At 56.1% G+C, this 11,969-nt stretch overlaps 2 protein-coding genes across 3 annotated transcripts; both read left to right on the top strand.

Annotated features, from left to right (window-relative positions):
- Window positions 1-906: 906 nt before the first annotated feature.
- Window positions 907-8,091, top strand: mecp2 (methyl CpG binding protein 2). 2 transcript variants are annotated; one of them, XM_029833473.1, is made up of 6 exons: window positions 907-1,049; window positions 2,146-2,335; window positions 2,413-2,609; window positions 2,694-2,887; window positions 2,994-3,130; window positions 3,866-8,091. In XM_029833473.1, the coding sequence occupies exons 1-6, from the start codon at window positions 1,018-1,020 to the stop codon at window positions 6,065-6,067; spliced, it is 2,952 nt and encodes a 983-aa protein (XP_029689333.1). In that variant the 5' UTR covers window positions 907-1,017; the 3' UTR covers window positions 6,068-8,091. The 2 variants fall into 2 exon arrangements, with proteins under 2 accessions (XP_029689333.1, XP_011619219.2); XM_011620917.2 differs by having other exon boundaries at window positions 2,694-2,902.
- A 148-nt stretch (window positions 8,092-8,239) lies between these two features.
- Window positions 8,240-11,363, top strand: LOC105419370 (uncharacterized). The gene is made up of 8 exons (XM_011620898.2): window positions 8,240-8,942; window positions 9,292-9,465; window positions 9,576-9,932; window positions 10,010-10,106; window positions 10,184-10,355; window positions 10,459-10,575; window positions 10,645-10,808; window positions 11,233-11,363. The coding sequence occupies exons 1-8, from the start codon at window positions 8,710-8,712 to the stop codon at window positions 11,284-11,286; spliced, it is 1,368 nt and encodes a 455-aa protein (XP_011619200.1). The 5' UTR covers window positions 8,240-8,709; the 3' UTR covers window positions 11,287-11,363.
- Window positions 11,364-11,969: the final 606 nt, after the last annotated feature.

The raw sequence follows: 11,969 nt of genomic DNA, 5'->3' as shown, positions 1-11,969 counted from the left end.
TGCTTACATGCACACAAACACACACACACACACACACACACACACTCGTGCATTGTTGAAAAGCAGAGAGACCATTTCCTGGGTCACTGAAAATCAAGTAACTGACTTTGCTGACTGGAAACTATTGTATTTGGATAGTGATTTACTCCCTGTATTGGTTTTTAAAACAATAGGTCTACCCATGGCCAATTTTTGTACAGATAAAAATACACAATACATAAAATATGAAATTATTTATTGATTTTAGTATTGTGGCTCCTATTACAAGGCAGGCTAACATCAGTTCCCCCAGCCAGCCACCCATCTTTTACCCCTTTCTCTTGATGGGGTCGGTGTTTCCTGTCTTCACCCCAACTACCGTTGAACAAGATGCAGGACGGAGGGAGGAAGTAACCAGAAGGAACCCACACAGACATGGGGAGAGCATGCAACATCCTCCTCCCTCCCCCTGGGGATTCAAACCCCAAACCTTGCTGTGAAGCCACAGTGGCAGAGACCATGTCGTGTTAAAGTCACCCTGCGGAACTGACAGTGGACAAGTTGAGGGAACTTTCCTCTGTGCTCCTACGATCTGCCAGCATCCTTAGAAATAATGAAAAAAATTATAAGATGGTGTCATCTGCTTTATTATGCCGTTTCCAACTTTTTAGCATCAAATAAAATGAGTTGTTCTGATGCTAATGTTTACACTAAAAAACTCTGTGAACTTCATTCTGTAAAAGACATAGTGTATTTCATTATGTGATCATGTGGCTGTTCGCCGATGAAAGCTTGCTTCAATTAACGCACTCATTTGAAGGCGTCACTGTGTTGAACATGGAAAATACCACAGGTTTCAACGCGCCGTGAACGCCTCAAAGTAAATCTCGCGTGACTACACATCCCCGGCGCTGAAATTGCTCAGATCTCGCGATGCTTGTTCACTGACGGCTTCTAGAAATGGAGTCAGGGGGCGGGGTGCAGCAGGAGGGATGTTTGGTGTGTTTTTTTAATATAAAATTATTTATTTAAATAAAAATGGCCGCCGTGGAGAGCGGAGAGGAGAGACAGTAAGTGTTTTATTACACTCACCCTTGGTTAAATTGCCCCCCCCGCCACGCCCTGTGAGTAACAGCGAGTATTTAGTGTCTTGCGTTTTAATGAAATGTAAGTGCGTTGATTTTTCCCCCCTGAACGGTCTCGGCAGAGCGGGGTTAACGGGAATACGTCACCAACTTACAGCTAAGTCTTTACTTTAGCGGTAGCTGGAGCGGGCGAACGGACGTCAGCTTTAGCTTAGCCTCCTGCCCGTGCGTCACCGGGCCTCTCCGCGCACAACTTGTCTGGAAGTGGCACCAAAGACGGGCAGCATTTGGTTCATCACGCCGCGGGTCACTGGCTACGTTTCCACCCGCCTCCGCCAGCCAGGGAGGCAGCTAACAGGCTGTTAGCTTGTTAGCAAACACTGGTCGGTGTTTTCATGCGAGGGGGGGAAAGAGCCTCGGAGTGGGCTTGTTTGGGTGTTCATGCTCCTGCCCGACCCTCACACGCACTTCCATCCCGTGATATGGCCCCCGCCCCGTCGGCTAGGTTAAACACTGCCCGAATGCCGCTGAGCAAGGTGGCTCTCAGTCTCGCTGCTTCTGCCTCTCTCGTTGCGTGCGTGCGTGTGAAGCTTTCACAAAATAATCAAACTTAGAAGGCGCGTGCGTGCGTGGGGAGGGGGCTGGCTGGCTTCCTGTTTCTGCTGCTTCATCCACCTGCAGCTTCATCCGTGCACGCACGGACTCGGGCCCTCAAAGTTTGCTGCTTCCTGTCCGCCTCAAGTTCCAGCGCCTGCGGCTGCGGGAGCCCCGGGAGAGCCGCTTCCACCCCGGGCTGCTTCTCAGTGGAGTCCTCGGCTCGTTTGGCTCCTGTGTTGCTTCTTACGCGCATTTCTGTGCGTGCAGTTATTTTGCTGTCTTTCATTTGGATTAAAAGGTTCTTAATTGGGGATTCATTCCCGTCTGCAGCAGGCAGACTCACATCCTAACCTGAATCTGTCCCGCTTGTGCTTATAGGTTTTGTTATATGTGTTACATGTATATGGCGCCAGACTTTGACAGTTACCACCAGTTAACCAGCAGCGCGTGATGTCACAGGTCTGACCTTCCGTCTGTTCCGCAGGGAGGAGGGTCAAGAGGGAGACGAGGGACCTGCCAACCCCCCTCACCCTTCAAGAGAGAAGGAGAGGTCCCATAGCAAGTCGAAGAAAACACGCCGGGAGCACCGTCATGCTGACCGGGGGGTGGAGACGGCCGCGCCGGTCCTTCCGTCGACTGCTGCGCTGCCCCCACAGACGGTGGAGGAGCGACAGGTAACGGCGGCCGTTCTCAGGCCCTGATGTAATCACAGGCGGAGAGAAGCTGCTTCACCTTCCTGTGCTCTCTGAAGGTGTCTCCGCCGGTGGCGGGCCCCTCCACAGAGCCCGGCCCAGATGCCCAGACAGGTTCTTCCAAACAGCGGCGGTCCATAATCCGGGACCGCGGGCCGCTGTACGATGACCCGTCGCTGCCTGAAGGGTGGACTCGCAAACTCAAACAGAGGAAGTCTGGTCGATCAGCCGGGAAGTTTGACGTCTACCTAATCAAGTAGGCCACGCCCACTTTGTTTCAGCCCGTCCTTGACGCCGTGACGCCCTCACCGTGATTGTTTGGGTTCTGATTTTCCCCCAGCTCAGAGGGAAAGGCCTTCCGTTCCAAGGTGGAGCTGATTGCCTACTTCCAGAAGGTTGGTGACACGACTACTGATCCAAACGATTTCGATTTCACCGTCACCGGCCGCGGAAGCCCGTCGCGCCGAGAGAAACGCCCACCCAAGAAGCCCAAGGTGGCGAAACCTTCAGGACGCGGACGCGGGCGCCCTAAAGGTACTCTGGCAGGAAGTAAGATCTGGCGTGCTCCGGCGGGAGAGCTTTGAGGTTTTCTCTCAGTGTTCCGCGTCACAGCGGTTAACGTGTGCGGTCACGTCTTTAGGAAGCGGGAAGATGCGCCAAGCTACAGAGGGCGTGGCCATGAAACGCGTGGTCGAGAAAACACCCGGCAAGCTGCTGGTCAAGATGCCCGTGGGCAAGACGGAGGCCGGCCCTGGCCCCGCTTCTGCGGCCTCCAAGGTATGAGCCCGGGACGATGACATCATTACAGGTAGCAGATTAAGGCCTCGTTGGCCCGGCGAGGACAGCCCGCTCTCTGGATTAGGGTGTTCTACAGGCTGCTGGTTTTACTGGAACGCTCCTAAACAGCCTATTTAATGACCTACTTAAGGCTGGAGGGGAGCTGGAAAAGGTGAATGCGTGTGTGCTAAAAATAATTTGCTAGTGGCACTTGAACATGCGTGAGGATTTTCAGCTAACTGCATTTTAAAGATGCGAGGGAGCTTTGGGGCTAACTATAGCACTGTTAGCATCAGCAGCTAAACCAGCTCATTACTGGACCTAGTTCATCGGTTTGGCATCACAGTTGATAGAAGGGAGGGCAAACATTAGGGCGCAGCACCGCACCACACGGCAGGTCCCCCCCCATCTGCGGCGTGGGGCAATGTTTTACCTACGAGGGCGAGACGACGCATCTCTTACTGGATACGCCTATTTTGTTACCACGGCAACTGATAGGTGGGTTGTGTCTGGAATCGCAGCTCTGATTTGATCGTCATGCCGACGGCCGGGCTGAGAGTTCCCCCCTCCCCTCCCCTCGAGCAGCGCCAGGCTCTCCACCTTAGTGGGCGGAGGAACTACACTGTGTTCCCACGTGCGCATCCTGTGCGTTTGGCGCGGCGTTGAACCCTGTCAGAGTTTGTGCTGCACGTTTTAGCAGACGTTTGAGTTGACGCTGATCTCGCCTGCCTCCAGGTGGTGTCTCCTGCTGTGATTCCTAAGTCCCGTCCAGGCCGGAAGAGGAAGTCGGAGCCGGAGGTTCAGGCGCCACTGCAGACCGCTCCCAAGAAGCGGGGCAGAAAACCAGCGTCGGTGTCAGCGGCAGCCTCAGCTGCTACAACATCCTCTGCTTCAGCTTTAACCTCTGCCGCCTCCACCACTGGCAGTTACGCCGCCGTGGCCATTTTAGCCGCAGAGGCCAAACGGAGAGCAGCCAAGGAATCTTCCACCAAACCCGTGGTCCAGGAAACGGCCCTGCCCATAAAGAAACGCAAAACCAGAGAGACGGTACAGGAGCGGGAGACTGTTCACACCTGCGCCGCCGCCGCTGAACCTGAGAGGGCACAAACTGTAGAGGTGGAGGGAGGCAGATCTGCCTCTGAAGCCACGCCCATGTCCTCCCACCAGTCACATGACCGCTCCGGTGAAGGCCAATCACAGGGACACAAGACGCAGAAGGGGAAGAAGCACAAGGAAGCTGGAGTAGCATCGGGAGACGGCACTAGCAGAGGAGAGCAAGGCGACGAGGAGGGAGGAGATAAGGGAGGAGAGGGGACAGGGAGGAGCAGCAGTGGCAGTAGCATTAGCCCACCAAAAAGCCACAAACGAAAGGAACGTCCACCACACAAGCATCATTCACACCACCACCACCACCACCACCACCATCCTCCTCCTCCTCCCCCCCCCCAGCGCCACCAAAAATGTTGTGACCTAGCGGCGGATCCGTCGCCTCCTCAGACCTCTGGACACCCGGGCCAGACAGCGGCTGAAGTCGTGTCCCAGACAGTGCCTCATGCCAACACCCAGAACATCCAGCAGTCTCCTCCCAGACCACAGTCCACGTCTCCGCCCGCACCTCAGCGCCCCCCCTTTCAGCCAGGCCATCAAACCCACTCGCAAGTGACACCTTCCCATCAGCCCCAAGCCCCTCCCAGCCAAGCCCAGGCGTCCACACAAAAGACTCAGCAGAGAACCCAGGTCCGGGCCCAGTCCTACCCTCCTCAGTCTCCACCCGTTCGGCTGGTTCCTCAGACGCAGATCCAGGCCGGCGCCATTGCACAGCCTCCACCCCCGGACAGGCACCCGTCTCAGCCCCAGTCCCAACAGCAAACCCGGCAGCCTCCACCCCAGTCGCCCGCCCCGGTTCCCTTTCAGATCTCCTCCCATTCCAGGAGCCCAGCTCAGTTGCAGCCCAGAACCCCACCGCATGGCCACACTCAACCTCAGTCCAGGACCCCTTCCCATCTGCCGCCTCAACATCAACCCAGGGCTCCTCAAGCCCAGTCTAGGACCCTGGTCCACACAGCACCTCAACCGCACTCAAGGATCCCCAGCCAAGTGTCTCCTCAGTCCCAGTCCAGGACCCCAGCTCAAACACTGCCTCAGTCCCAGTCCAGGAACTCGGCGCAAACGTCACAGCAGCCAAGGAACCTAGTCCAGATACACCCTCAGCCCCAGTCCAGAAACCAAACGCTGCTCCATCCTCAGTCCAGGGCTCCAGCCCAAACGCCGGCGCCGACGGAGCTTCAAGCCCTGTCCAGGACTCTTGGCCCCACAACGCCCCCGCATCACCTGCAGTCCAGACACCCGGCGCAGCAGCACCAGACTCAGTACAGAGCGCCGGCCCGGCAGCCTCAGCGGCCCCCGTCCCAGACACACTCCCCCTTTCAGCAGGTCCAGCCCCCACCGCCGCTGCAGCCACCGCCACTTTCCAGGCCCCACACGCAACACCTGTCGTCCAACCGCCAGGCCCTCAGCATGACCAGGGGCAGCGTGGTCCCGACCCAGCAGAACCAGAGTGAGCAGCCCCAGGATCTGAGTACTTCCAGGCCCGCTCAAGAACTTTTGCTGCAGAACAAAGAGCTCAGCTTGGAAGGTGTCAGAGTCGAGGGCAAGGAGCCGCTCGTCGTGTCAGAAAGCAGAGAGGGTTTAGGCGATGACAGGGGGTCTGGCAGCACCCTGAGGCCCCCCACCTCCGTTCCTGTTGCACCCACCGGAGTTGACGGACCGGGAGTGGTGCTCCCTGGAGCGGAAGGGAGGGCAAGGCTCCGGGCGGATCCAGAGGCTCTGGGTGAAGGCAGAGAACTCAGGGACATAGTCCCCCAGTCTGTGGTCCCCTGCCCCAGCCGAGAGGAGACCGTAGAGTCGCGGACTGTGGTCAGCGAGAGAGTCAGCTGATGGGCAGGGCCGACGGACCAACCGAGTCCTAGCGTGGGCAGGAGTGCGCCTGGGTCCTTGACACTGGTTCAGATGGAAAAGGTCTCGCAGACCTGGTTGGGCTGTAGCACCTTCTGCTCCATCAGGTTCTGTCTGGAGACGGTCCAGGAAGGAGCCGGCACCCAGGACGCAGGCCACAATAAACGGATAGCGTCGTTTTTCTAGGAACACCGTGAAAATAACAAAGTGTGTACATAATCAAAAGGCAGCTGTTAAGCCCCACCAGTCTCCATGGGGAGGGGGGGGGGGGGGGAGTTTGGAACTAAAAATAGCTTAATAACACATTACTCTGAAGGAAATGTTGCTTCCCAATATAAACTTTTCATTTGTCTCTGTTCTACAGCTTTAAATGAATCTTTTGACTGATGGTCCCTCACTCATCATCGTGCTGCTCTCTGACAGTCTCTTATTTAAAGTTCTGCTGACAGACTCATTAAACCTTCTTGTTCTAACCCCCCTCCCTGAAAGTAGTCCTTGACTGGGCGCCTCACGGTGGGCACGAGGCCGCGGTCCGCACCTTTAACTGCTTTCTTAGACACCCACCCTTCCTTGCCGCCCCCTCACCTCGGTGGACGGGGCTCCCAGAGACGACGGGAGCTGTTCTTCCACGCTGGTCCTCGTTGGTTTGTTTCCCAAGGAAGCACCTTTACTACCAGACCAAACCCACTTTGACTGTAGCTTTATTTTGAGTTGACGTTGGCGAGGAAGGAGGGACCTTTGGTTTCTGTCTTCATATTGAATGTCTGGAACATCTGCATCCTCCTGTTTGTACAATCAGCTGTGTGCATGTCGCTCAGAGACCTTCCAGGCCTTCAGGCAGAGCAGCACATGCACAGAGGTGGACCTGAGCAGGGCGCGCCCTCAGCCTCGCCTCGGAACCGGAGAACGCAACAGAAAACCCACCTTTGACCTGCCGGTGCACGTCTGGGAGCCTACAGGGGCTGCGCATGTCGTGTCGCAGCTCCAGCCAAGTGCACGTCCGCTTCCACATGCCACCACAGTGCCAGCACTCCGTGGCGCTCTGGCACTGGCTCCAGATGTGCGTCCCATACCACGAGCAAGGGCTCCTTATGTACCCGGGTCCAACTTCACTGTGAGGACCAAAGGTTCTCCAGCGGACCCATGTCCTATTGCCCAACAGGGTCTGTCGTGGAGACGACGTGCACGAGGACGGCACAGGTGTGTGAGACGTCTGTAGTTCTGAAGTGTTCACTCTGGCCTGGAGCTAAAGGGAACCGAGCAACGATCGGGTCACGGCGTGTTTTCAATTCTGCTTCCTCAGAGTTTCCTCCAGCCTCTGCTGTCGTCACGGCCCGCTTGGATTCCGAACCAGAACCGTAGAATTGGCCAAGGCTACGAAGGTTTGGTTTTAGCGTTCCTTTCGTTCGTCTTCCTCGCTCGGTCTTCGGCCTACAACGGAGACGTGGCTCTGACCCTGGAGAACTGCACCCTGGGAGTCGTCCCGAGCGCGGCTGCCCCGAACAAACCGTCTCACATGTGAACCTGCAGGTCAAAGGTCAGCCCGTGTCGGCGGCGCTGAGGGCGCGTTCACCCTGTGATCACACATGTGCCTCGTCCGCTCACCTGCGGTCCGGGACTCTGCGCCAGGTGTTGGACGCCGTCTGGCCTCTGCCTAGGGGGCGCTCTGCCTGGCGGCCTGAGCAGAACACCTCTAACCAGACCATGGACAGGACTGGACCGGCACAAACTACAGTAACCAGCCACCATATTGCATGTTCCAGAGTTTAGTGCCTATAATATTGTGCGTCTTGCCAGGAGCCACCATGTCAGTCAAGCCATGTTGTGTTTTTAGACCTAGTAGTGATGTGTGGTGACTTCATAGTTGCTAATATTGAGGATGAATATTCTGCTTTAACTCTGGTTGAAACTCAATGGAAACTCCAATACACTGTCGCTGTAGACAAACTAGTTTTTACCTGTTTTCTTTGGTTTTTTCTTAACTAAAAGAGTTTGTTGTCTGCTGACGTCTGGTCTTCTGACTGATTGTAGCTCTGACACCCCGGGGGGGGGGGGGGGTAGTGTTGATTTAAACATGTTTCTTGAATGCAGCCCTGCACACGTTAGCGCTGCTGCTAATACTTCAATAATAATAATATTAAAGTATTCATTCTAATTCATGAGAACCTTCCAGAATATGACCCCAAGCGATGGAGGCTGAAGCAGGGAGTCAAGACCTGTTATGGCCCACACAGGCGGGCGGTTCCACGCGCCAGCAGGAAGCACGGAGGGTCGTTTGCATGGTTGTGCTGCTGTAAACACAAGACGTGAAACAGGAAGTGGTTGGCGTTGGCTCCCGAGGTGTGAAAACATGTTTCATCCTTCAGAAGGTGGAGATCACTCAAGGAGGAGCTTCTCATTTCTGTAGCATACCTCCAGGGTACCAACAAACCTCCAGGGTGTCACAGCAAGGTCTGGGAATCAAGACCCAGCGTTTGGAAAACCTGGAAAGTCCTGGAGAGCCGCTGGCATCCCATTTAGCGCTAATTGACCCATTTAAATCAGAAGGATTGGGGGCGTGGCCTCCTCGTGACCTCGTAAAATCCTGGCCCTCTGATTGGCTGAGCAGCAGTAGGACGCGGAAGATGGCGGTTCTGGCGGTGCTGCTGCTGCTGCTGCTGGGACGGTCTTCTGGTTCGGATCCGGACTCGGAGCGCGGCAGAATAGCGCTAAGGCGCGTGCGGAGCCTCGCGGGGCAACTCAGGTACGGAGAGTGCTGGACACGTGCTGTGGACCACCTGGACGCGCGCTGCCGGGACCTGACGTCAGAGAGCCAGAGCCGAATAGCGCTGGGCTTCACCATGTGTCACCTGAGCAGGTAACCCGTCGCGTGGAGCCAGAGCTCCTCTACACACGCCCGGATGTGCTTTCTGTTGCCAACGCGTCACGTGGCCTTTGATCCGCTCTCTAAAGGTGTAAAAAGTGTTCAGCTCCCGCCTGATGGTGACGTCACATCGACCGGGTGAACTTGGTCTTAGTTTAAGTTGAACCAAACCTCTAAACCTGAACTGTGACCCGATATTATTAGCTTTTAGCTTTAAAGCACGTTGGATTTTGAGGAATGTTCTTTGATGTTAAGTGAACCTTTGAAGCTGTGCAGGGATGGTTCCCGCTGGTAGGTTAACCCTGGTGGTGCTGCTGGTGGTGACGAGTCTCTCCTCTGGCAGCTCAGGCAGGGCTTTACCCTCCTGCCCCGAGGGATCCGACCTCAGCAGCTGTACGGCGAGCATGGACGCTGTGGCTTTTAACACGTACACAGAGTTCTTCACGCACACGCACAGCATGTGTCACTTCCTGCAGTCGGAGGCCTGGCGGGACCGGGCTGCAGACACCATGCACAGGTGAGCTGGCCTGCTCAGGTGAGACGGGAAGCACCTGGCGTGACTCTGTGTGTGTGTGTGTGTGTGTGTGTGTGTGTGTGTGTGTGTGTGTGTGTGTGTGTGTGTGTTAGGTTGACGGAGAGCTCGGCAGGCGTGGCTGAGCAGCTCCAGTCCACCAGACGGATGGCCGAGGAGTTGATGGATGTGCAGAAGTCGGCCCTGGAGGCTCAGCAGGAGATCCTCAACAACGGGGAGGAGCTGAGAGCCACCCTGAGGGAGTCGACACAGGGGCTGCACTCGGTCTTCTCAGAGATCAGCAGTGTCTCCAAGGAACAGCAGGTGGCGCTGTCGGAGCTCTTCAACAGGGTGTCCTTCCTGCAGAGTGTCCTGCTGCTGGAGAGCCACAGCCTGAGCTCCTGCCTCTTCAACGGTGCCGCTCTGTGCACCTCCTACCTCCTCACCTCCACCCAGCGCTCCTCCAGAGCCCGGTAACACCCTGAGCCTCACCTCAGTCCTGGGGGACGCTGCGTCATCCACCGCTTTAATGTCCACTGTCCTCATCCAGGCTGCTGCTGCTGGCCTTGGTGTGTTTGAACTTCTACCTGGAGAGGAAGATTTACCTGTTTGTGCTGAGCTCTGAGCGTCCTGAACACACACACATGGTCAGTACACACATGGTCAGTACACACACACACACACACACACACGTTGTGTGGCTTCATCCTTTGTCTCTGTGCAGGAGCTGATCAGTGTGTATGTGAGTGTCCTGCGCCGGGTCACATTGTGTGTAGGAGTGTGTGTTCTGTTGTGTGTGTGTCTGCGCTACAGAGACCCGATGCAGCAAAACCTGCAGGTCCTCCAGCAGCTCAGAGAGACGCAGAGGAGCCTGCAGGAGGCGCTGCAGCACGCAGGTGAGGGCGCGCGGCGGCTGTCCTGTCCTGCTGCGCGTGCAGGCGTTGCACATGCTCGCGCTGCACATGCATGCACTCAGCTGATGTGCTGCTGCCTCTACAGTATGTTTAGGGGAGCAGAAGCAGCAGGTGGCCTCGTCCTGTCGCTCAGGCGTCTCCCAGAGGACAGAGAGAGGAACTCTGGCGGAGCTGAGAGACAGGGAGTGCAGGACGCTCCAGGGTGAGTTCCTGTCCCGCCCCTTAGTCCCGCCCCCTCTGTCCACCTGTTTGGTCCATGTCTGTGTTGCAGGTTGGACTTGGGATGAGCTCCTCAGCAGCACGGTGGACGCCTCCACCGCTGACGTCTCTCTGCTGCCCTCCGCTACCCACAATGCCTCAGTCGGTCCAGGGAGACGTCCTCGTCGCTCCTCGTCTTCCTCCCTGGTTCACCGCGTCCTGGTGGAGGACCAGCAGGTGAACATCTGGACTTGTTTTAGAGGGCAGAGAGGTCCTCTGGACCGGTCCAGTTCTGAGGTGACCTCTAAAGGAACCTTTGGAGGTTTCAGCAGGAATGTGTTCCCCAGAACGGCCCCTGAGCTGAGTTTCTGGTTCTGTGGGGAACATTAGGATCCAGATGAGGATCTAACCCTGTCCTCTGCAGATATGGGCAGCACCTCCTGAGGGATGGGGACTGGTCTGGACCTCGTACAGGACATAAAACTGTGTCGGGTTGTTGGTTCTGCTCGCTCCTTCTGATCCGAGCAGGCCTGAGGTTTTCTGGAGGAAGCTGGTTTTGGGGCCACAAGTCAAAGCTCTGCCCTGACTGTTGCTATGGCAACGGCTGGCAGCCTTGCCGACTGTACTGATGATCCTGTTCTGTCTTTTCCCGATCCTCCAGCCTCGCTACAGCCTGAGGAGCAGACGGTCGGAGACACCGCCGCCGTCCCGCTGACACCGCCGCTGTTGTCCGCCATGTTTTAAACCCTCCGTATTGTCAATAAAACTGGATTTTTACCCTCCAAACAAAAATCTGCTTCTGCTTCTAGAACGACGACGGTGAAATTGCATCTTGTCAGCGTTTCTCCTGACGTCTGGTTCACTTAAGGTTCCGTTTTCCATGACTGGAGCGTCTGGCGTCGGCCTGACCCGACTGGCTCAGATGTTCTCAACATGCTCTGGTACCAAGGTGCTGGGGCTCCACCAGGGTCAAACTCAGTAGCTGGATCATGAGGGACCTCCCGGGCCAGAAAGTCGGTTCTTCCCACTGTCTGAGTTCTGCCGAGTCACACGTCCACCTGAATAAATAGAGCCGTGTTTTTCTGCCATCGGTAGAAGGTTTCTTCAGTAGCCCTCACACACACACACACACTCCCAGGTTCTTCTGTGCTGCTTTAACCCTCCAGAAGTTCTTCAGAACCCTCTGAAGGTGCTGAGATGAAGCCCTATGGCTTCAGCGGTGAGAAACAAAAATGCCAAATCAAAAGAATGCTGGAATTTCTCTCCAGTTTTCCTTCTGCTTCAGATTTCAGGCCACAAAAAAAACCCAAAAGAGAAAATTGGAACCAGACCGGGAGGCGGGGGGAGGAGGGGATGTGGTCTGGGATCAGGGATCAGATGTCTGGAGGAGGAGCCGGA

The sequence above is a fragment of the Takifugu rubripes genome, chromosome 3 (assembly GCF_901000725.2).
Source record: "Takifugu rubripes chromosome 3, fTakRub1.2, whole genome shotgun sequence".
NCBI lineage: Eukaryota > Metazoa > Chordata > Actinopteri > Tetraodontiformes > Tetraodontidae > Takifugu > Takifugu rubripes.
The sequence above is the reverse complement of the archived record's forward strand: the minus strand, read 5'-3'. Positions and strand labels throughout refer to the sequence as shown.

Bases quoted from the DNA above. Each gene is read 5' to 3' on its own strand.
- mecp2 (XM_011620917.2), top strand. From the start codon at position 1,018: ATGGCCGCCGTGGAGAGCGGAGAGGAGAGACA. The intron at 2,903-2,993 runs GTAAGATCTGGC...TCACGTCTTTAG, and splicing joins TAAAGGTACTCTGGCAGGAA to GAAGCGGGAAGATGCGCCAA. The intron at 3,131-3,865 runs GTATGAGCCCGG...GCCTGCCTCCAG, and splicing joins CCGCTTCTGCGGCCTCCAAG to GTGGTGTCTCCTGCTGTGAT.
- LOC105419370 (XM_011620898.2), top strand. From the start codon at position 8,710: ATGGCGGTTCTGGCGGTGCTGCTGCTGCTGCTGCTGGGACGGTCTTCT. The intron at 8,943-9,291 runs GTAACCCGTCGC...CTCCTCTGGCAG, and splicing joins ACCATGTGTCACCTGAGCAG to CTCAGGCAGGGCTTTACCCT. The intron at 10,107-10,183 runs GTCAGTACACAC...GTCTCTGTGCAG, and splicing joins GTCCTGAACACACACACATG to GAGCTGATCAGTGTGTATGT.